Source organism: Pomacea canaliculata, linkage group LG4, assembly GCF_003073045.1.
Source record: "Pomacea canaliculata isolate SZHN2017 linkage group LG4, ASM307304v1, whole genome shotgun sequence".
Classification (NCBI taxonomy): domain Eukaryota; kingdom Metazoa; phylum Mollusca; class Gastropoda; order Architaenioglossa; family Ampullariidae; genus Pomacea; species Pomacea canaliculata.
Window position 1 is genome coordinate 22965301 of NC_037593.1, and position 24707 is coordinate 22990007.

Sequence of the window (24707 nt, forward strand, 5' to 3'; positions counted from 1 at the left end):
ATTAATACTGAAGATAGCTGCTGAGGAGTAGCATGGGGTTGCAATGGCAACTGGATTGCCTGTTCATGGGACTGGCAGTGCATGTACTGTGCTGAATTGAACATCAAGCCAAATGTGCTGGTAGTAGAAGATTGAGTGACCAGCCCAGCTAACCACAGACTGACAGACTCCAATGCTGAGCAGTCCACACACATGCACTGCTTTTGTTTGTTTGTGTATGTATGTGTGTGTGTCTTGGACTGCAGGCTGCTCTGGCACAAACTCCATACCATGGAACCTGGAGATTGTTGACAGTAGTATACTTGTGTCATTGTGTATGCATGTGTTGCATGGATGTGCAATGCATGTGCTTATGCACATGTATGCCTATATGTAAGTGTGTGTGTGTGCAATTGCACATGTGCGTGTGTGTGTAGTAGTTGTAGCAGTAGTAGATGCCGGCGGCTGGGTTGCCGTAGACATCACTGAGAAGTATACAGAAGGTTTTTCAGAGTCAGGTGGAGGAGGAAGTCACACATTGTGTTTGTGTATGCTCAGGTAGATTTGTATCATGTCATTTTCTGCATACCCCATGGAGGGTGTACAGTTATTTGCGCTTGGCAACTAGCCAACCTCATCCAGCCTGCTCTTGGATGTCGGTGTAGGTGCACATGCAGTTGACTTGTGCCAGGCTGTGCACCATCTTGTTGGTGTAGGTGCACATGCAGTTGACTCATGTCAGGCTGTGCACTGTCATATGTCGGTGCACAAAAGTGGAGAAAATATACACACACTGGATACGGAGGCTTGGCATGCAGGTTTATGCATACCTATTGCTTGGTGTCTGTGTTTTCAGCAATTCTGTGCACCACCATCTTATTTTGTACACATCAAGAATGACAATGAAGACGAGGCTGTTTTTGAACTGTAACATGACCAGCATCCTTTCTTAAAGGGTCTTTGTGGAGTGTTAGAGGACTGACTGTGTAGGTGACACTGGCTAGACCAGAATTTCTTCTTTTATTACTGAAGTGAACTTGTGCTGATTAGGATGGCCCTGGAATACCTTTATTTAACACAAATATTTTTGATTTCGTTGATGTCTTATTCACTTTATCCATATTGCTCACGTGCACATGTGCACACACACACTCTTTCTCCTACACATACACTCTCAAACATGCAGGTGCGTACACACACATATTGTGTCTGTCAGGTCTGCCTTGTTCTCACTATCTCTTCCCTGCCTTTTACTGATATTTTTCTTATGTATTATTTGTTTTTCCACTGGCTCATTTTTCTCTCTCTTACCAATATATTTGACTTTGTTTTTTATAGGCTGACTATAAGATGGCCTTGGACATATTTGCTTACTTTCAAACCCCTCTCACCTTCTAACCTCTTCGCTCTGTTTGTCTCTCTGACTCTGTTCCCTTTCTTTTTGAATGGTTCAGCTTTTCTCCTTTCACTGATCTGTCTGTTTCTCTTTGGCTATGCTTCTTCCCCTTCTGGTTCTCCAGCCTCCCAGTCTTGCTAAGCAGATTTCCTAGCAGGCATACAATGATCAGTGTGTGTGCCAAGGTCGTTGTTTCTTTGATATGTCATCCATCATTTGCTCACAGTGTGAGTGACATCATGCAAAGGAGCAAATGAGTTTCAAGTTTCATGCATGAAGCCATTGACATTTTTCTTGTGATAGCACATGTACATTTACCAAATGGGCGGCACAAAAAGACAATGTCTGCTTATTTCCAGATGTACCTAATGGAGTATTTAATGTCAGACTTGTTAATCCCATGATCATTTGTTGCTATTGTTGTACAGTGTTTGCTGGACCATGTTGACTCTTGAGCACTAGGCATTCATAAAAAGTTTGTTTTAAAATCAGGGTTTATCTAGCCAATAATGAATTTTTTTTTAATGGAACATGCACCATTTGTACTCATATGTTGGCCATTTGTGACAAGGCTACATCTTTTCACATGCATGCTTGGCACTGGGGTCTCTTGTGTGAACTGAGCAACTTTCTTGTGCTTTGAATGCAGACTGAGTTTTAGCTTTGTCTGCAAAATGTTGTGAGCACCTCTTGATGGTTTAGCCAACTGAACAGACTCAGAGACATTGGTCTACAATTGTTCACCTTTCATTGCCAAATGGCTTACAGTTGATTTGTGAAGGGTTTCACTGCCTTGGTGTTATCTTGCCTTCATATTGTTTGGTGTCTGTTCTGCGGTAGCATTTTGCCCAGTTATAAACTTCTTACTAGCTTAGCATTTGCAACTTGGGAGAAATAGGTAGGAAAGGTAGCTGTTAACATGCTAATCAGTTTCTAGTCACATATATCAGGAGGGCTAAAGCTGGCTTAAAATTTATACCTGGAAATTTAAGAAGGTTGTGTTCATCCCTTTTTGAGGATTTTCAGAAAGATGAGGTTGTTGGAAGTGATACTCTAAATGTGTTGTGTAGTAGCCATTTCAACCAATTTAAGAACCAACAAGTGTGCCATGGACTTTCATTGTTGCATGTTATAACAAAAAAAGTTTCCCTGATGGTGCTGTTTATATATATGAAAAATGAGTTTATTGGAAAGTTACTAAAGACTGAAATGTACAGCTGAAAGTTAACATGCTAAAACTTTGTCGGAAATGTGGTCTTTCGCTCTTTCTCTTACTTTTAGAACAGAATATAGCAGAATGATAGCAACATTGTCAGTAGCTAATTTAATGAATTGGTACCAATAAATAGTTGTATGATAGACAGAGTTTCCTAACTGGTTGGCAGAAAAGAAGATATTTGTCAAAGAGCATGGTTATTGAGGTGTAACAATTCACTTTGCAAATTTCTGAAGTTGACCATAAATATGTACTGAATAAACGTTGTAACAGTTAAGAGCTGCATTTCAGACACTGGTCTTAGCAAGAATAAGATAGATTAAAAAAAAAAAAAAACTAAAACTGTTTCAGTGAAGGGAGTTAGTCACAAATTTTTACTCTTGGGCAGGCCATACAGAGCAAAGCAGGAGATGTGTTTCTTCCAGGTCTTGCAACAGGCATTCAGTAGCATTACATGCCTTGTTTTCTGAAGGCTACTACTGGCAGAGTATATGTGGATGCTGCCCAAATAGCAGAGGAAACACATTTTATTTAACTTGATAACTAGCATCCCTGAGTGCTGTTTTGCCTGCACCTTTTGATTGGCCGAACCAGAAAAATCACCTTTTTTTGTAGTTGTCTCCCTTGACAAATTTGCTAATTGTTTCTCCAGTCATCTTTAAACCCCTCAGTGTTTGCATTTTCCTTTAGAACGATGTTTTCTTTCAGTTAGTAAATACATACTTCCAACATGATTTTTCATCTTTTGTCTTTCATTTTAGAAGGCTAAAAGCTTGGGTACTTTTTTATAATTCAGTTCAGAGAGGAACATAAAAGTGGACATTTCGCTACATCTTTTTTTCAGCTTTGGACCATGTAGCATATTAAACTGTACCTCTTAAAGATGCATGCACCGCTAGTAGAACTGCCAGATCTGTGAGCATAGATATGTGTAGATAAGGGAGCAGCTTAGAGGTGGACCAAGTCTTGTAGAAAGCATTTTTTCTACGGGTCCTCAAGTCAGTGTACCATTGGAAATAGTGGTGGAGGAAGCGTGAATATGTTTAAGTTTTTCCTGTATTTACATTGGCTATCATTGGTGTTTTCTATCGCCAAGCAGAAAAATGCACAAATTGTAATTTCTTTTAAGACAAGAGATATTTATTCATTTATTTGTTTATTAGTTTTTTTTTTCTTTTTCTATACATGAAAGAAGTCTAGAATTATTTGCTGTGGTTTCTGGACCAACAAGGAAACTGTGTGAAGAATGAATTTAGTGTAAATGCATGGTGGAAATCTTGGGCAATGTTGGTCTTGAAGTTGAAGCTTGCTTGCAGTTAGCCAGACAAGCTGGCCTGAGGCTGTTCACTCTGCCTGAGTCTACCTAGGCTACTGCTTTCATAGTGTTGTAGTGATGCCTGAGGAACAAAAGCACAGTGAGTTTAGTCATGCTTCAGGAAAGCATTGGGCATGATACAGTCCCACTCTGTCTTGACCCTCATGCATCTCACCATTTTTACTCCTTTCTTCTATTTTTCCTTTTGTATTATTATGCTAGTCTCTTTAACCCTCATACCATCAACTCCCACATTGTTGACATCATTGTCATCATTATTTCCATTGTACATAAATTACAGATGCATTTGATGTCATCTTAAAGTGTTACCATTGATGCTAATATATAGCTTTGAATGATGGAAAACCATGTTGAACATGTTACTGTCATTAAAAATTATCCTTCTTTGTCTAAAACTGCCAAGAATTTTGCTTATTGTATTTAGGTTATCATTATGTTCAGGATCAGTTTTGGGGATGATGGTGATAAGAGACTGACTGGAAGTGTTTTTGTATGCTCATTTCTATATGGCCTTTGTCTTGGTCCTTATAGTTGTTGTGCTAGTGAATTTCTGTCAGAAGAAATGCTCTTACATAGAGCAAATCTTCTATGATAGAGGTGACATCATCATTTTTGTTCCATGGCCCTTCTGTTCCCTCTGTGTATTTATGCAGAGGGTTTTTGAAATGTCGCCAATTGCCTACTAGAGTGAGACAATGCAAGGTGTGCTCAGTGTCCTCAGTGCTGTGGGAGAGCATTCTGACAGTGGGTGATTGTTTTTGATGATCTGTCACCATGACTCCAGTATACATGGAGTTTAAATAAAGATAATTTCCTTACTCAGTCTGGTATTTGTACAAGCCACTTCTTTCTTCTTAAGCTCCGTTGGCAGTGCTTGTGGATGTGTTTATTTACTTATACATAATAAGCAAAACTGTTAGCTGCTGGGTGCAGGGGTCCAGTTATGGTCTCATAAAACTGTTTATTTCTAAAGAATATTATTGCATTAACTATGGCATTGCTATTATTATTTATAGCTATAAATATAACATTGGAAGATGATATATAACCCAGGTGAAAGTTATTTTTTTAAAGAAAGACAATAACAGGACTGAAACCTCATGTTTACAGAGCAGCATATGTATGTGTGGGGGTGATGGTGGTGTTTGTATGTGTAGGTGTGCACACTTCATCAGTTTAGCTTTGCCCTGATAAAAGCTGCTTTTCCTTGATGACCAGCATTACTGAGAATCTTACATGCAAAATGATGGTAAGCAAGACATTTTCTTGTTATGTCTGCTGTGGGTATTGCTGGAGGTTTGTGATATAGGTCTCATATCTGCTGCTCTCCCTCCACAACTTCTCCTGTTTCCTCACAGTAACTCTGGATGAAATAGTAGCACACATTTTTTGAAATGTATTATTCCTATGCTAGACCAGTAAACTATGGCATGTTTAAGATGGATGTCTAAGAGTTAACTGCACCTTTTCTCTTTTGTACTTGATCTTCATCCTTTTGTGCATTGTTCATCATCTGGGGACAGTAAGACCTTTGAATAATTTCTTCAATCTAAAAATTCAGCAAAATGTGCTGGCAAATGTTAGACCAACCATCTGTTTTCATGCAAGTTGTTTCTCATTGAAGGTTGAAATAGAATTTGCTGCAAAATTTAAAACGACACAAAGTCATTGTTCGACTTTTGTTAAAAATTTGATTTCTTGTAATCAGGGAGTTGTGATCAATATGTTGGAAGTGTGCAATGTAGGCCAAGTTTAATCTTGGCTCCCCTTGACCTATCCAGCGCAATGCTAGTTTTAAAAATAAAATGCAAACTTGTATTTTGATGATAGACACTAACATAAGATGGTGTATACAGATCAGCTCTCTTTTTCAATTTGTACCTGAAGATTATTTCAGCCACTGGGTTGTGATAAAGTATTGTTACTAAGATTAAAATATTATCTTTACATTTATTTATCTTGAGCTAAGAATATTGCTATCAGAGTGTTGTGCTTTTGTTCTTCCTTGATTATTATTCACATGTAACTCTGTTAGTTTATAGCTAAATTTTAAAAAAAGTTATTTATTGAACATTGGCATGTTTGTGTAATGTATTTGTACATTTTTTGTCACCTAGTGGGACTGTTGTCATGCTCAAATGTTTCTTGTTGCACAAAACAAAAACCTGCAGACTGTTAATTGTTCACTTCCTGTATCTCAAAGACAGTCTTCAGGCAAAGCTAGTTCATGGAGGATAAATAGCTTGACATAGAGGTGGTGTGATTATCTCTGTGTGTGCGCACATACGCGTGAGAGAGAGAGAGAGCATTGTGTATAGGTGAGTGCATGTTGGCATGATTATGTTTGTGTAATTTCTGCTGCCACAAGACCATTTGACCATTGCTGTCATTGCATTTCATGTTGAAAATTGATTTGAGTTTGGTGCATTTCTGAGAATAGTCTGTTATGGGAACACTTGGTTAGATACTTTTCATGTCACATTTGTTTCTGTTTACAGACATTTATAAGAACTGCTTATGTATAATACAGTGAAAACATTTTATTCTTGAATTTTAAATCTAAAATGTCACTTTAGCTTGGTCTGTAATTGCTTATAGAAGTATTTCCCACACTTCATGCCACTGCTGCATACAGCATACAGGGTTAGGAAAGCATTTGTTATAATGTAGAGAGAGCATACAACACATCAGTTTCAGTATCTGATGTCCAGGAAATAAGAAAGAGAGGTTTACTCGAGATCGCTCATGAGAAGGGTGGATTTATTTATTAGATGAGAAGAATTTTCTTAAGTGATTGAAAATAAAAGGACATACTTTTCTATACGTTTATCAGATAATAATAAAGACAATCTCTTAAGCTGTGTTTGGTGATAAGAAAAATGTTGAAGATAATGTGGGAGGGGATTTTATAGAGCCTTTAAAATGATTATTTGCATTAGAAAGATAAAAATGTATGTTTGAGGGGTATCTGCAGAACACAGATGGGTTCATCTGGTAATTAAAAAAGTGGATGAAGAAAAGATCACAGAAGACTGAATTTGTTGAGAAAGAAGAAATCTAATTCACCGTGTTAGGAATGGCAGTCATTGTGTCATCTGCTCATCAAGAAGGGGCACACATACATCTGAAAGGACTGTAGCTTTGGGCTGAGGATGGTAATCTATCCACAAACCTGCTTTGCTTGCAGTTCATACAACAATCATGACCTTTGTCGGTTGGTAGGTCCCACTTGTCTTACAAAATGCAAGGGCATGAGAGTTTCAGGTGTCAAAACGAATTAGATGTAGGAGATGGTGACCAGACTGCATTATTCTTAAACAGAATAATGTTCATGGAATATATGCATGTTATTGCTATTTATTCTGTCCCTATTTCATCCACAGAAGTTTGTAGATTCTGCCTTTACAGGACATTTATATAGCGTGGCTGGTCTTGTCACTCAGGAGTTAAAAAAATGACTTTTTAGGCTAATGAATATTTTATAATGTTGTCCCTGCATAGGCAGATTTCTAATCATCACTGGAACTGACCTAAATACTTCTGCTTGATATCAGATGTTAGATTGGTGATTGCAGATCAGCTAGGTAGAGAACTTCCTGCTGTCCTTTCCCATGCTTCCTTTCTACAGTTTTGCTGCTCTTGAAATTTATAGGCTCAGCTTATTTCAATAAATGTGCTCCTGAAAATATTTGTGAATGTACACAAAAAGCAGCATGAAGTGTTAGACATAACCAAGAGTACTAAACATCACAGTTGACATGTATGTGTTGCACATGCTATTACACAGAATGTTGTTGACGTGTTGTAGTGAGGAGATTATTCAGACAAAGTATTGTTTATGATGACTTGTAGTTACAGTGTTGGGCAGTAAAAGTATCAAGAGGTATCAAGAAATCATAAAAGGCTTTGTCCAAATAGATCTGCAACTGGTTACAGAAGAATACTCAGTTTAGCAAGACCACGAATTGTTCACAAACAAGTAAGTGTGTGATCAAGAGATCGCTGTACTTTTTAAGGGTTTTTTTTTTAATCAGTCTAGTTGAGAGCTTATACAGTTTTACATGTCAAAGGCTCAGAACAGAGTCTCATGCTTTCGATAATTAGAGGATTTGTTAATAAACTTTTTAAGGAGATTTTACCTTGTAATTCAATTACCCAGTCCTTTCTGGCTTGTGGCTTGCAAAATGAAAGAGGAACAGATGCAATATGACAAAGACCAAAACTTATTGCAATGGGATAGTCTGAAGTGTTGGTCAGTTTGTGATGCCCATCAGACAAACTTGTAAACAGTCGAAGCTTGAAGTATGAAAGCTCAGTGACTTCTTATGTCTGTTGCTACACCATTATATTTGGCCCTGACATGGTAACTTATTACATTGTGCACAGATTACCTAGATCACATTTTTTTGTTTGGCGTGGCTTAACTTTTTGTCTTTTCCATGTTTCTTTGCTGTGGTAGAGTGGGTCACTTTATTGTTAGTGGATGCAACTCCAGTAAGTCCACAATAAAGAGATGGATATATGTCCATCATACACTGCCCATTACAATTGAGGTTCTCAACTCTCATGGACTATCAGCATGTCTTGATAAATACCCAGTAGCCAACCATCAGCCATCATGATCTGACAATATCCTACATCTCAACAGTCATCTACGACTAGCAGTCATGTTTTTGCAATACAGTACAAGTTTAAATGCCAAGTCAGGCTCATTAGCTAACCTGCTTATCAAATATACATAGCAATCATTTTGTGGCTTTTGGCTACTTTGGACTAGCAGTTATTATTAAGTGACAATCCTTACCTAGTTAAGTGTAACAATAAGCAGTCTCCAGTATAATTACAGAAGCCTTCCTACCCAAATCCCAAGCTTTTTAAATTCTATTTGTGAGTGACATTATGGGTTTGAGCATTGAATTATTATTTGATCTTTATCTTGAATAGTCCTACTAGTTTTTTAGGAGGGACAAAGGGGTTTTTAAGTAGTGTGAGGATGTTATAATATATTTTTAAAAAAAACCTTAGTCTGAATTAAAAAGCAACAGGTTGCTTGATAAAATGTAGTCAATAATGTTACACTAAACTATATCCGTGACCCTTAGAAATCGAAGGGACATACTCTCTTGCTATGTGGGTGAGTGAGTGCTCAGTATGGGCAAATGTTTTCAGGCTAGGTGGGTAGCCGTAGTGTTCCAGCAGTACTTGATAATCTTTTGAGGTAGATGTCTTAGATTCCCCTAAGGCTAATTAAGGTGGGTTTGTAGCACAAAAATGCACTTAACCTCAAGTCAGGATTACTAACCATGGGTTCAGATCTTGCCTTTGGCGCACATAGCTGCTCTCTGAATGTAGCACATGTTGACTGTGATATACAGCCCCAGACAGTGTAAATCACCAACCTAAGCCTATCTTAAGGCTATCCTATATAATTTTTCTATATGTAATAAAGAGCAACAATTTGCAGATGGTTGTGCACTTTTGTAACTGTAAAGTGTAATAAGTTCTGTCAATACAAGGGTTTTTCCTATCATGATGGATAGGTTCTGGGTGTCTTGCAGCTTTCTTTGTTTGTAACTTGTTGAGAGTTCTGCAAAGTACACTAGTATTTAAGCTGATCAGTCTTTGCAAACTGACCCTGTCATTGTTATGTCCCAGGCTTCCATAATGATAAGCATGACTTATTTTGAATTGAGGACTTGCACAAAACATTTTAACAAACATTATTTCAAAGTCTGTTCTCAGCAATATCTTTAAGCTGCACAGCTCTAACCACACACTTAAAACAAATGGAAAGTACTGCTTTACATGTATACAGAAGACAAATGTGAGCAGGTGATGCTTGTTTGTGGTGGTGACTGAGTAGATGTGTGTGTGTTGGGGGTGTATATGCAATTGGAAACAGTTACAACTGTTCTTTTAAATGCTGGATTTAAGGATCTTCATTTTGTTGGAAGTTTTGACTGGAGCTGCAGCTGGGCAGCTGCTGTGTTCTGCGCTTGTTTTTGATGGGCTTTGTGCAATCAATACGTTCAAACTTGGAGCTTTGCTTGGTGGCTCATTCACAGGAGAACCAAGAAATCTGGAAATTTGTTTTAGACCAACCTTAAGTGGTTTTTTAGGTCTTGTTCTGGCCAGCCACGGTTTGTGGTGTGCACCAGTACTGACCCAAGACACTAATGATCACCCATAACTGTCTTCAGAACTTGATCAAGATCAAGAATTGTGTCATGTGATATCCTCTCTCAGTACACACAAATAAACATATTTGTCTACATGCTTAAAAACAATTTCTGACAGTATTTATTAGGGCAAACTTTCTCACTAAAATGTTTCAAGACCGTTTTAGTTGGGTTTTTCTCGGCAGCTGTATATGTGCTTTTTATTCCTGATGGTTGCATGGTGGTGCTTTATTTAAAACATGTATGTGACATTCTGCCTGTCATCTTCCTACACTGCTCTAAGGTATGCATGAGATTTGACGGTTGTTGTTATGTAACACTCTGCTTAAACATTGTGGACTGTGCGTGGGTGTGAGTGTGTGATTAGTTGTATATGCATATGCTGAAAGCAGAACTAACAATGGCAGTATTCACCATTTTCTTTTGATTGGTTAGGAAACTAACAATGGCAGATATTATTCACCATTTTCTTTTGATCAGTTAGGAATTTTGTCTGGCTATGTGCATGTTTGATGTCTGTAAAACATACAGTGAATGAGAAAATAGTAGAGAGAAGCAGGTAGAGTTGTAATCTTGCATTTGACTGGATTTTGACAGTGGAGTTAAGAAATAAGGGCATTTTATGTAAGGCATTGCGGGCTCTGGCTATTTTATGTCATCTTTTATTTTAAAAAAAAAGATTACATGTATTAAATAACAACCAGGTGGTCCACCCCTCACCTACTCCTTCATTTTTCTGGCCTTGGTACATAGTTACTAATGTAGCAAATACTTTGATGCCTCAAGTAGGAAGTACATGTAGTCAGCAAATGTCAAATAGATCATTGGTTGTAGATTTATACATCATGTAGATAAATGCAGTCTTGTCACCTGGATATGGCTCAAGCACACACCTTTATAACAATAAATGGTGAGATACATAAAGCAGTTATGTAAGCATAATGACAGCCTTATGAACTTTCTCTGATACTTGACAGTCAAGATGATTTAGACCTAAGAATTTAACAGGTGAAAAAACTGTCAGCTGACCTATGTGTCACATTGTTGTCATTAAAATGACCCTCTCCGTCACACACAAACAAATGGTTACAGACTAGGGACAGGGATGTTTTGAGTCTTTCAGATGTGTGTGCCCCATTTCCAGCTGCTGTGTGTCAGCCATGTTTCATGTAGTCTTATCAGTGATGTGTTGGCATCATTAGCACTGACTAGTCAGTACATTGTTGGCTTTAGAAGCACAGAGGAAAATGTAGAGTACTGATATATGTCAATGTGTGAAGATGCACATCCCTTACTCACTCACTGTACTCTGCCACAGAATTGTCGCAGAATTTGTTTCCCACTTCACACATTTGGACAATGAAAATGTCCTTCATCTGTGCTTCTCAGAGTACTGTTGTTTCTTTTTGATGCATTCTGATAAAGAATTCTTAAGTACAATATACATACAACACTTTTTCTCATCTCTTGTTTTGATTCAGAGCTCTTAAGCATATAATAAATTTTGAGAAATAAAAGCAGTCGAGCATGATTTAAATATACTCATTAAAACTTTTTTCATGGCTGTGTGTTTCAAATTTCTTTTGAAAGATTTCGGCTAAGCCTGTACTCACAGATATTCAAGTATGTTGCACATTACACATCTTTAGAATTTGTCATTAAAGGTTGTCACCACCATTAAAAAATAATAAACCATGCTGCATAACATCCAAAGCTCCTTAACTAGGCCTACAATTCTTGAGTTGAGAGCTTTTCAACAGAGTACAGAAAATATCTAAACAGTTTAGGCTTTTTATTTGTCATATGATTTTGTTTTAAAAGCTTGGGGTTTTTTTTTGGTTGTTGTTTTAATGTAAAGCTTACTTCTAAATGTTGAAGTGTAGCCCATATGTTCAGTTTATTTTAGATTTGTTCAAGTTCTTATTAAAGAAACATTTGAATTGGGATTTTATAATTCATCAGCAACATCTGTATATTTTATGATAATTATTATTAATGTTTATCTGTCAAGTGTCATTTTCAGTGTGGTAGGACAAAAAAAACAAAAAAATCTCAACAATTGTGCCAGTGTTTCATGTGCACTTGAAAGTGGGTCAGATATGGGAAGATCATGATGTTCCCTTGTGAATTTTTGTTGGAAAGGTGGGGAAGGGGGAGAGTGATTATTTAACAAGACACAGGTGACTGGAAAGGTTTCATTAGAGACATCTGAAAGTTGTGTTTGATAATATGCCAGAAAATGCATGATGTACTATTAATGTGTTATCAGAGTGTGCGAGGCTTAAGAGTGGCTGGTAGTCTGCTGATTGTGAGAAACCAATTATGTGATTTTCTTTATCATCTTTTTTCATTGCTAGAAACCATGTATATGATTCTCTGAGTATTCTTCAGCTGTGGAGGTAGCCTTTGCTCAGTTGCTGAATGTTACCTCCTCTGTAAAGGAAAAAGTTTGCTTTGGGTATATTTAGCCTTTAGTACAGACAAGAAGTAGGGTGCAGTGAAATATTTTCACTACAGACAAGATTATACTATATTGGAATGTTTTGAACAGTCAAGCATTTGTGTACAGTCTTGGATGCGATTTTTGTTTGCACAGCTTGATTACTGTCTGAATTCATTTACTTTTAAACAATGGACCAATGAAGTTCATAGCACGAAAACATTTTTCTCAATCCAGTTCATTTTAGGCAATTTTTTCTTGAAAGTTTCTAAATGCTGCAAATTTTCCTTTGCAAGTTGATCTCCCAATTATTTTCATTTGTGAGGGGATTTGGTCTCATCTCTTGGACAAAAAAAAAAAATGTTGGATCAGCTGCATTGCTTATGCACTCATTAAAATTAAACTTTGTAAAATATTTGTTTGGTGTAAAATGTTTACTTGAATTTATTGTTGATAGTGTTAGGTTCCTTTATACTGGTGTTTTGGGAGGTTTACCGAATGTTGACATTTTCCTACGGAACATGCTTGGTATTGACAGCATGGGGAAGCCCAGAGTGGGCTAGCTTAGCACAGTGAGCAATCTGCTGTTAACTGTCAGAGAACATGGTTAATTTTCTGTAACGTTCAAAGCTGAAAAGAGCTGAGTAAAAAAGACAAAAACAAATGACCAGCTGATAGTCCACACATTATGGAGAATCTTGAGGTTGGCTGAGGATGATGTGATCAAAGCCATGACAAACTGGCATGGATGAGCTGTGGTCAGCATCATTCAGTAGTTAGCCTTTCTGGTGGGGTTGTGTGCATGCAGGTGATGGCATGCCCAGTAGTACAAATGCCATTTCTTTTTTTTTTTTTGCATTCTGTGAACTATTTGTGCAGAAACTGCTTTTTCGATTGCATTTATTTTGCACTGGCTTTTGGCAAAAACTCAACAATTCTACTCAAGTAAGCAGACGTGGCCTCGTGCCAAGAAACATGCAAGCAGCTATTTGACATGTTCCAAGGTAACCACATCTGCTCTAGAGCATCGCAAATCTCAGGATTTTTTGGTTCTTATCTACACTTTGCCTTTTTCTCATTATATCTTAGTGCATAGTATTAAGATCTGTTGGGTGTCATTTGTTCTTTTGCTGAGAGTTATACCATGTGTATTTCCCTGGGGCAAGGCAAATATTTATTACAATTCTTATGTAATACTGAATTATTTCAACCATGTATCTTTTACTGTAAATCATTTCTTATCAATGTTCAGTCGTAGACAATGTCTCATGCTGTTTTGTATCGTTTGGTATGTATGTAAATTGTAATAATATATAATTATCATCTTTGTGATAACACATTTTCAGAGTATATAGTATGGGCAGTGTGCGTTTATTAAATAAAATCATGTTTTAAGAATTTTTTTTCCTTTCGTGGTACAGGTCATCGCAGCGTCCAGTGTTGAAGATCAGACGGTTTCTTATGTTACAAAGATTCATATCTGTATATGTGAAATAAAATAGGGGTAAATCAAAGGTGTGTTTTTTATTAAGCAGTACTTTTCAGTTTCAACAATATAGCAGCTTGTGAAACCTTGAAAGTCCATTAACAAAGACCAATCTTCTAGTGTGACTAAAAATTTGTCAGTCTTTTTTTTAAAAATAATCTAGATTCCCCACATTGTTGAACACACTTTTAGCAGCATGATTACTGCAAGGACCTATTGCTGAAAGCCGTAGTCTATTTCTATATATCATGCCAACTCAACTTTAGATGGCCAAAGATCTTTTTCAGACTGTTTTGTCATGAGATCACATTCAGCATGTATTACAGAAGTGAAAGTGGTAGTATGTCCTTTGAAGGCAGTGGATATGGAATGCATCCAACCATAACTGCATGCATCCATACAAGTAGCTGGCAATGGTTTTTGATTATGTATCTTTTAATGTGTATCTCACAATGATAATAGTAAAGATAAAAAAAAAAGTCTTTAAGAAAACCACAAGAAGTAAAAATGCCTGTTGAATTTGCATCTTACGATATTTAATCCACAATATGAATAGTTTTGATTGGTAACAAAAATGAATCATTCTGCATATTAAGCACTTCTTGTTCGTCAATGTAGAGCAGAACTAGTCACACACCTGATCAGTCAAAAAAAGAAAAAAAAAATACTTTAAAAACAAATGGGGCTTAATTTTGCTTTTAACTTTAGTAATACTGTAGTAATACTATCAGTGCAAGAAAAGTATTACTCCTCTACAGCAGGTTATAGAAAACCTACTCTAAAGTAAGTTACAGCATTGTTGTTTTTGTTTTGTTTTTTTTGCTTTGCTTATTCCTTGTCACTCCTCAAGGAGCTTAGCGCCACAGTTACAGTATTACTAACACTAAAAACTCTGGATTACTTCTCGAGATTTTCTTGAATAAACTGAAAACATCTGCATTCTGATTATTCACTTCCGTGGAAATGAAGGCTCGTTCTAAAACACATCATTTACTTTGAAAGCAACTGAAGCTGCACCCCCGTGCTGAGACTGTAAACAATGATTGTGATAAACAGTATAACTGAGCACTGGATACAATGATGGTGATAATACAGCGGTTCCTCTGATTTAGTCAAATGTAAAATCCACCCATTGTGCCAACACTGCAGAAATGTCCAGCTGCTATTAAAATATGTGATTGTACGTACTGCTATTACAATCTGGCTAGTTCCATTTACTCTTTACAGCTCGGTCCAGCATGGACAGTTAAAAAACTCAGTGGATGGGCAAGAAACTGTAAAGAGCTGAGCAGCAATGTCTGAGCAGTTGGCTTGGAATGCCCTTCGTAAAACTAGCATCAAACAAGCATGTCAGTTTTTATCCTCCTCTTTCATTCTAATGATATTGCTAAACACATGAACTGAAAAATATTCCAGGAATCAATGTCACAAAGATATGTTACACTTCAATATCATCAAATGTCGACACTTCATTAATATGCACACACCCATAAAATGAACCTTGCCCCTCTCTTCTCTGATAATTCTTAAAGATGTTTTGGCATCCCTACTCTACTTGACTCAGTAGTCCATGGGGTTTGGATGGCACTCCCACAATGAATGCAAGAATCATCAACAGCAGCCTCATCATTCATATGCAGAGCTATTGCCAGTTGTACTCTGCCAAACACTTCAAACAGTGACTTTGCAAGCACCTGCTGGCAGGTCCTGAAAAGCAAGACGTTCTCTCATAAACTATTTACAAGACAATTCTCACATCTACTGATGAGTGTGCTGTTGTTGACTATTTTTATCACTTAGCCAAAATCTTGCACTACGGCCAAAAACCAAGTGCTATTTTTCAAGCCACTTGTTAAGAGTGCTAAACACATTGGCAAAGTGTTGTGAGCCCCTGTCACCACATGTGTCCCTGCTCTCCTTATCAGTGTTCTCTGGCTTAGACAATATTACTGCTTCTGATTGTTCTGCCTCAGATGAGACAGAGACGTCCACTGAACAATTAGTCTCTTTCTCTTTGGCTCCTGCTGATGAGGCCTCTCGTACTCAGGCTCTTCCAGCTCACTCGTCTCCTGTATGTTCACTCTGGACAGAACCTGTGGCAAGGGGTCAGCATTCTTGATGGCCAGAGAACTATCACTGTCTGAAGCCTCTGCGTCATTGCTTTCATTGTCCTGTGCACCATGAGGCACAGTTAACTTGCTAAAGCCGTATTCGTGGATCTGGCCCTGCAGAGTTGCACGAAGAATACTAGATGCTTGGGATCTGCTAGCCTCAACACACGCTGGTGCAGAAGAACCAAGAGATTCCTCATCATCGTTCCCTCCAAACTCTTCAGTGCAGTCAGAGCCATCCACATCTTCTGTTTCTAAGTCTTTCATGTTTGGGAGCTCAAGCCCTATGATATCCATATCCTCATCTCCATCTGCTTCCATGCTGCTTCTACTATTTTCTGACAATGGACAGGACTGCGGGCTGTACAAGGACAGTCCTTCCTTTTCCATGTCATGATCAGTCACTGGTATAATTCTGAGTTCTGTGTCAAAGTTAACAAGTTTTGGTTCTTCCTTTCCTTGCTGTGTCATACTGTCTGCTTGCAAGTCAAGAACTTGAATATCCTCATTCTCATCATGTGTGATAGTGATGTGATGAAGAACACTAGAGCGCTTGAATGCTGTGAACTCACACTTGCTGCACCTGTAGTTGCGCTGCTCTAGGTGAGAAGCAATGTGCGCACCAAAGTCTCCCTCATCTTGAGCCACATATGTACAGTATCCACACTTGAACGGGAAATCTTCACATGCATTTGAGACTAAGTGGGTGAAGCAGCCATGAGCGGCCAAATGTATGCGAAATTGATAAAGGTTTTCTGAAGAATAGTCACATAAATTGCAAGAGTAGTTGGTGATGCCTGTTGTAGTTTGTCTGCAAGGCACCAGTTCTTCTGAAATAACATAAAAAAGAAAACCATAAGAAAATAGTTATAAGAAAATCCATTTATGAAAATACACCTTAAAAAATAAGATACCAAATAATAATAATAATGCCAAATCAGCATTGTTGTTATGATACCAATAATAATAATTCCCAAACAACATTAAGAATCTTCTTCAAACCACACACCTAAATATCTTAGTTATCTCTAGTACAGCGTTAATCTACAGCAAACAAGCATTACATTTTTTGCTGCCACATTAAATATACAAGTGATTAATCTATGGTCTGCTTAACACTAGGATGCCACAGCTAGAAACACGCCTAACACATTGACATATCTGTCTCATGTTATCTAATACATATTAATGATAAGAAGAGTAAATGCTGTACAAACTAAATTATTTCTCTAAAGATTCCCTTGGCTGATATTTAACGACAAGATATCTGCTCTTGTTTAGATGTAATTCCTTTAAGGTGAAAGAAGTGAAATAGTGACTTCAATTTATTTGTTCACCCCCTGAGGGGATTGACCCACACACCCAAAAAAAAAAAATTTTTGTTTTCCACACAGATTTTGAATCATTGTATGAGAAGATAAATATAAGAAAGTGTTTTACACAGCAACAAAACATGATACCAGTGATAAAGATGGCTATGGTGTTAACAATATTAGTACAACATAAAGACAGTATACGAGTGAGTGATGTTACATATCAAAATTATCACAAATAATTTTTATAAAATGACTGGGGACATGCTATTTTTGTGGAGCAGAGGAGTGCTCACTTTGATCAAATAAGGATAATTAAAATTAGTTCAGGTATTAACCTTTTTTCTAACCTTGAACACAGACTAGAATATAGTGAAATTAATGTCCAATAGATGACAAGATTACATTTAATACAGTTACACTGTGATCATGGTATATTGCAAAACTGCTTAGTCTGAACTATATTATAGATGAACTAGATATAATTAATCAAACATTACTTTCCTTACAAAACTTAACACAGCTAACATCTATTAATGAGTTTAGGTATTTTTCTTTTTGAAAAGACAGTAATTTTAGTTTTTTTTCCATATTAACACAAATGCCACATCATGTTGAGAAGACAATGAGTGCTTCCTGTAGATTCCCATTAGTTTTGCAGAATATTACATAATCATCAGCATGCAAAAGTAAGAACCTGGAATAGGCATGCTACACAATCATTAGTCATTTTGACAGCAGAAGCTTCTCTCAATAAAGATTGCAAATCATCAATGTTCCTGGAGCTTTCCTTAGCATACATATTTTTCACGATTTGAAGAAAATTCTCATTAATATCAACTTTCCCCAAAGAAAATATCTTCAAATTTTATTGAATGATATTTGGATTAAGATGTTTTCTTCCATTTATCATCCAAAGCCAAACAAAACATATCCCTTCTTCTCTAAATCAAATCTGATATGCCTTCAGCCAGACACCATCTATTATATGCAGACATCATTCAGATCACCATTAAAACCTGTGAACTAGATCTTCACTTTTTCTTGCTGGGTGTCTTGACAAGCTCTTCCCAGCAAAGACTGACATCAACTCCTTGTTTGCTGGTATTGTCTCAAGACAGCCATTGTGTGACTTCTGACCTGTGCACTGCTGACAACAGTCTGGTTCCAATGTTTGTCCTTCTTGCTTTGAAACGCTTGACCATGACATTCTGATCAATTAACTGTTCTATGTTTGGCACTCAAGACACATCCCTTTCAGGGCTCCACATTCATAGCCAATCTTAAGATTCATTGCTTCCGAACCCTCCCAGCCCTTCACAGTACTCTGTAGCGTTCTCCAGGCTTCTGTCCAGGGTCCTGTTCTCTGCTCTCTTTGCATTGTCATTTCTGTCATTAATCATGGAGTGTCATGATTTCCACCATCTTGCTTTGCCAATGACATGCAACTATATGTTAGCTCTTCACTGACAGAATTGATAGCCTTCTCTCCTCCATCAGTCACTGCAATTCTGACATATGGAACTGGATGAGTGAAGACAAACAAAAGCTAAACTCTCACAAGATTGAAACACTGTTTACCGACGTCAAACAGCTCCTTTCCACTATTTCTTCTTCTAGTCTCTGATTATCTTGCACCATGATCCACTTATTGTTTAGTGTCAAGAGTCTTGATGTCATTCTGGACTCTACCTTGTCCATACAGCCCATCTCCTCTTTGGTGAAAACTTTTTTTTCTCCATCTCTTCACTGCAGTCATCGTCGCTGTCAAGCTGTCTTTTCTCATGCCTGGATAATGCAACTCCTTTTAAGATGGTCGCCCTGTGGCCACACTCCACACCCTTCAACATTTTTAATATGCTGCTGCTTGTCTGGGTGTTCCAGGTGCGTAAGACTAATCACATCAACCCACCTACCCCTCCCCCAATCTTTGCTTTCTTCACATGCTACCCCTCACTGACCACATTCACTTACAGACTGGACTGTCTTCATCACTGTGCTTCTGATTACCTTTCTGCCTTCCTCACCCTACAGACTCCCATCATTCTCCACACACTTGATTCAGCAACTGATAGGCTTCAACTGTACATTCCCCACACAATACTCTGTTAGTGACCAGCAAACCTTGAGCATGGGGAAGGCAATTTTCGATACTTCTATTGCAAAGTTCAAACTTTTCCCTTTCCAAAAATGTATAAGTTTCTTGGTCTAATGTTTACCTGAGAGCAGCAATAATAATAATAAAAAAACTTCATCCACTGTTGTCTTCAGTTATTAGTTTTGTGGACTTTAGTATGTTCCACAGTTTGGTATTAAATTTATATTTGTATTTTAAAATGTAACATGATGTGCACATTTTGCCTAAAAGGGAGATAATCTCTATGAACTCATGGCATTTTATAGTCCGTAACTATTAACCTTGATCACAGCAAACTAGGAAGTCCTGAGCAGCCAACAAAAAAGATTTTAAAAGTTAATATATTTTATTCTCTTAGTATATAAAAATAAGTAAAAATTTTAATGTTAAATGGCACCAGCAGCATCTACACCCCTTAGTTACAGCAAAGAAACAAGCTGACAGCAAACAACAAGTAGGCAAACTATGACAGGGGAATATAGGCAGGTGAACAACTGAGAAAAGAAAAGCTGAAAGATGTGTTAGGGATGCCAATCTGAGAAGGCATAAGGAACTCGGTATTCTTGTAGACTGGCCAGGTCAGAAGGCATGGTGACTGTCTTCTGTGACAGACTTTGTTTTCTAACTTGAAATGGTGGCCATACAACTGGTACAAGAATCACACAAATCCTGTAATAAAGACTGATGGCAAGAAGCTGGCAGAACCAGTAGTAGGAGGGGTGTCTTAATGAACAATGTAACTCCCACAACTGTCCCAGGCCTGTGTTGTAGATGCAGTTTTAAAAAGAAGTGATTCTACTGCAAATCAAGATAAAAAGTTGAACTAATTCAGAAGATGCCAAACCTGCTGTTCACTTCTGGTGGGTGGTTGACTGCAGAGCAGACAACTTTATGCAGAAAGTGACTTCCACTGTGTGTGTGTGTGCATGCATGTGTGCACATGCATAATAGTGCATTCCATGCATGAACACATCCCTTATAAACACATATACATCCAGATACATTCCACTCATGAACACATTCCACATTTTAAAAAGCTATATCTGGCCATGCCCCACACATCTCACACAGACAGGACACACAGGTATGCCTTAGGATCCGATTCACACATATGACGAGCCCCACTGATGCCCTGTAGATCAAATAAAAATAAACAACACTGCCTAATAAAGACTAATGATGAACAAGGCTATCCCAGACTAATAATGAGCAATGATGCTTCATAAAGACTATTAATGAACGATGTTGCCCCATTTAGACTAATGATGAACAACGCTGTCCCATACAGACTAATAATGAACAGTGCTCTCCCCTACAAACTAATACTGAACAACGCTGCTCCATAATGAACACTTTTCCAAAACTCATGTCAGTGATGAAGACCACAAAAACACACATACTACACTAATCAGGCAGCAGACACCTTACTTCAAGATGAACAATCCACCTAATATAAATCTATCAGCTGCCAAGAGGTGTTTCAGGAAAGAACACAATACGATGAGCTCTCGGGTCTAATATACTTGATTGAAAATATGATTGAAAAAGTACATCTGAAAAAGACATGCCTGCATACGCACATCCATCAATGTCAAGTGCATGCAGGACTCCTGGTTTACAAAGCTGTCATATATGATCTTCAGTGGAATGACAAAATAACAAATGTTTATTTTGAAGGGAACCTGTCAATGAGTGACTAAGTTTATAAGCTACTATCATCAATTTGGTGCCTGTAATATATGACCCTTTTATTTTGTTTTCAGTGCCACTAATCATTTCCTGATGTCACTTACAGGGCATGTCTACAGGCAAGCATGCGTTTGTGAGTTTGTGCATGACTCATTATTTTAAGTAAGAAAAACATGCTTAATTTTTGCAAATCTTTTTATGATCCATAAACACTAGGTAAACATGGTGGCTAACATGCACATAAACATCTGAAGATTACAACATTATCAAACAAATGTCTCAGTCAAAATAACTCTTTTTTGGTCCAAACATGTGGAATGGTGAGGGTGGCATGAAAAAAAGTGTAGATGTTTGATAAGAACACCAATGATTCATTTATAAAACTGCTTTTGTAAACGCCACAACTACAGACATAATAAAATGCCTAATGGAAACCATTATGTTCATAAAATTTCTTTACAAAATGGTACTGACCTTAAACCCAAACTGTGTTATACTGGTAAGAGCAGTGTAGAATGCAAACAACAAAACAAGCAAGTGGGACTAATACTGTGAGAACATAACAAGTAAAATCTAGAAGCAAGGTGGGCTGCAGGACTCACAACTTATGTTTCCAATAAGCACACTGATGAAGAAGCATTCAAACAAGGATGTGTCAATCCTTACTCTTCTCTGTGACAGCTGGGCTTGGGTCAGCCAGACGCAAGTGTAAGACCCAAGGGTTTCGTTCTCGATGAGCAGATGATTGGTGAGAAATCATCTTCTCCCTGTTCAGACAACAAAACGCTTTGTAAACAGCAACAAAATCCTTAATTTAACCACATGCATGAAAGCACATATATGCACATGTCCTTAACAGAAACCAACATCATCTACTGTCAACATTCTCCTTGAACTCAATACTGCACATAAATTTCATGCAAATCTGCATAATTTCTTTGTAAAGTTGCTCTTTTTTAAAAAAAAATCTGTTTCTCACACAAAGAAAACTGTGAAAAAGAAAAACCGAATTTATGTTTCTCCAAGAAATGTACATTTCTCAAGATATATTTAACAATGAAGCATGTCAAAGGTTTAAGAACAGTGTTCCATGCTTGTTGCTTATGAGCAAGTTTTTAGTGACTATAGTTATCTGTAATTTTTAAAGTAATAAAATACACCATTTTCTGGCTACATAAAACATTAAGTAAAACAAAACAATGTGGACTAAATTAAAAAATGTTTATAAAATCTGCAGATATCAACAGTATATTTTCTTAATGAAACAGCCACGAAGGCAATTACTGACTGCTTATATGTACCTGCTGTTTGCTTGGAAGTTACAGTAGGGACACATGAACCCATGTGGCAGATGAGATTTGACATGAGACTTGATTGCCTGTATAAATGCAGAGGTGAAGGAACACTCTTTGCAAGAAAAAGTAGGAATGCTGCCACTAGAAGCCTCAACTGAGAAGCCATCTTCTGAGAAGACTTCCGGCTTGTGTTCCTTAGCATCTATCACCTAAAATAATAAAAAACCCGACACTAACCTATTAATAATAACCTATACATTTACCAACAACAAAATTAGCTTGAATAAAGGATGTGAAGAGTTACTTCCCTTACATAAGTGATCTTTTCACAGAATGTGTATTTCACCAGTCATTAAAATAGCATCAGAATAAGTCTTGGACTTTTTGGAAGTTTTTCTCCTACAGGTGCTGCTACAGTCTCTGAAGGGTTGGTTTTTTTTTTTGTTTGTTTTTTTTGTAATGGCTAAAGAAGACTGAATGCAAAGGTAAAGATTGTGTTTTCTTCTCTTGCTCCCAAAATCAACAAGTTATTGATAACCCGGACAATACCATCTTTTTCATCAAGCCATACCATCTAGTTGCATGCCCTCTCACCTGCCCTGTGTCGTTGCAGGTATAGCCGTTTGTGGTATCCTGCCAGTGAAACTGCTGATGAGGGTGCTCCTGTTTATGATGCTCTAGCACTGCTGAAACACAGGCCTGTGTAAACTCACAGAGCCCACATCTTATGCGATCTTTGTTCATCTCTTCTTGCACAAGACTTTCTGCCTCAAATTCGTCATCCTGGAATTGAATTCTATGCATCAGCAAGTTGAATTTTAAAAATTCCATGGTTAGCATTGCACTAATAAAAGTTTTGCATTAATCTCTTCATCAAACAACTTTAAATGTAATAAAATGAGTAATAAAAATGTTTTGATGTCTACTCGTTGTGTTTCATCTGATGCCTTTAAACAAATTACCAAAACCACATGAAAACAAGCTGTTCCATATAAATTTCTGAGCAGTCAGAAAAGTAATCCTTAATTATTCTGTCACTATAATAAACCTGCTGACATTTCCCTACAAATCTTTAAAATAATCAAGTTAACTTGACAGGCAATATTTTTTTTCTCTATTTAAATAGTCTTGAAATTTTCAACACACGTAAACTGCTGAATATAGCTTACCTGCTGTACCATGTCACTGGACCCAGAAGGATCATGCGTTGACCCACCAGAAACTTTGAAGAAAATGGTCCACATTTCACGTCCCTTGTGAGCACAACGAACATGCTGCATGATTGTGTCCCTGAAATATAGATGGCATTCCTAAACATGCATGATAGCACCAGCAAAGGCCTTGATGCCAGTAACAATTTATGCTTACAATGATCAACAGGGAACTGTAATTAACCATGAAAGCAGTCTTAACTGTAATTAACCATTAATGCAGTCTGCAATTGAGTTATTTATGTCCCAACCCAACTGCTTTTGTTGAAACTGAAAAAATACTTGATCCATCTCTACTTAACTATGTAATAATTAGCTTTAAAAGCAACTCACCTGCGGCTGCACCGTAGACTGCAGTAAGGACACAGGTACCGTTTAGGCATATGTCTGCGCAGGTGAGACTTCATAGCTTGCACAGTACCAGTGGAAAACTGGCAAGACTCACAGGCAAGCATGCGATTCTCCATTGTCTGGTAGCCCGGACCTGCAGGCTCCTCTAGGTCAGGTGGGACATCCTAGGCACAAATCAGACAGACAAAATTTTAAAGTCTTCAAACTTACAATGAGGTACAGGCAAACTAGTGAACATAAATGGAGGGGAACAGTGATTGACTTCAGCCTTGCCATGTGACTTCATGAATATGTTGTGGGTAATACACACGACAATAAAAATGGGTATTACTTGATTGTCCTCCATTAGGCATTATTGACCAGACAAATTAAGCCACACACGCACACCTGCCAGCAACTCATTCCTTATGCACAGTTTTGCACCAACCTTTGCATTTGTGATCTCCCCTGTCTCGGTGCAAATGTGACCAGTGCTCAAGTCCATCCACTGGAACTCCTGTGACTTGTGCTCTTCAATGAAGTGAAGCCACACATCACATACGTTCTGTGCTGTGAAGTCACAGCTTGC

General features: G+C 37.6%; 2 protein-coding genes across 3 annotated transcripts in view; one reads left to right on the forward strand and one right to left on the reverse strand.

Moving 5' to 3' along the window:
* LOC112562652 (diacylglycerol kinase theta-like) overlaps positions 1 to 14686 on the forward strand; it is a 58747-nt gene extending 44061 nt beyond the window's left edge. For both annotated transcript variants that reach the window (XM_025236031.1, XM_025236032.1), the window contains exon 24: positions 1 to 14686. The gene's annotated coding sequence lies outside the window, so the exon portion shown is untranslated.
* LOC112562653 overlaps positions 14552 to 24707 on the reverse strand; it is a 23605-nt gene continuing 13449 nt past the window's right edge. The window contains 7 exon segments of the mRNA XM_025236033.1: positions 14552 to 16973; positions 21949 to 22049; positions 22584 to 22786; positions 23172 to 23360; positions 23747 to 23867; positions 24122 to 24303; positions 24567 to 24707. Coding sequence (XP_025091818.1) covers positions 15979 to 16973; positions 21949 to 22049; positions 22584 to 22786; positions 23172 to 23360; positions 23747 to 23867; positions 24122 to 24303; positions 24567 to 24707 — 1932 coding nt within the window. The 3' untranslated portion in view covers positions 14552 to 15978.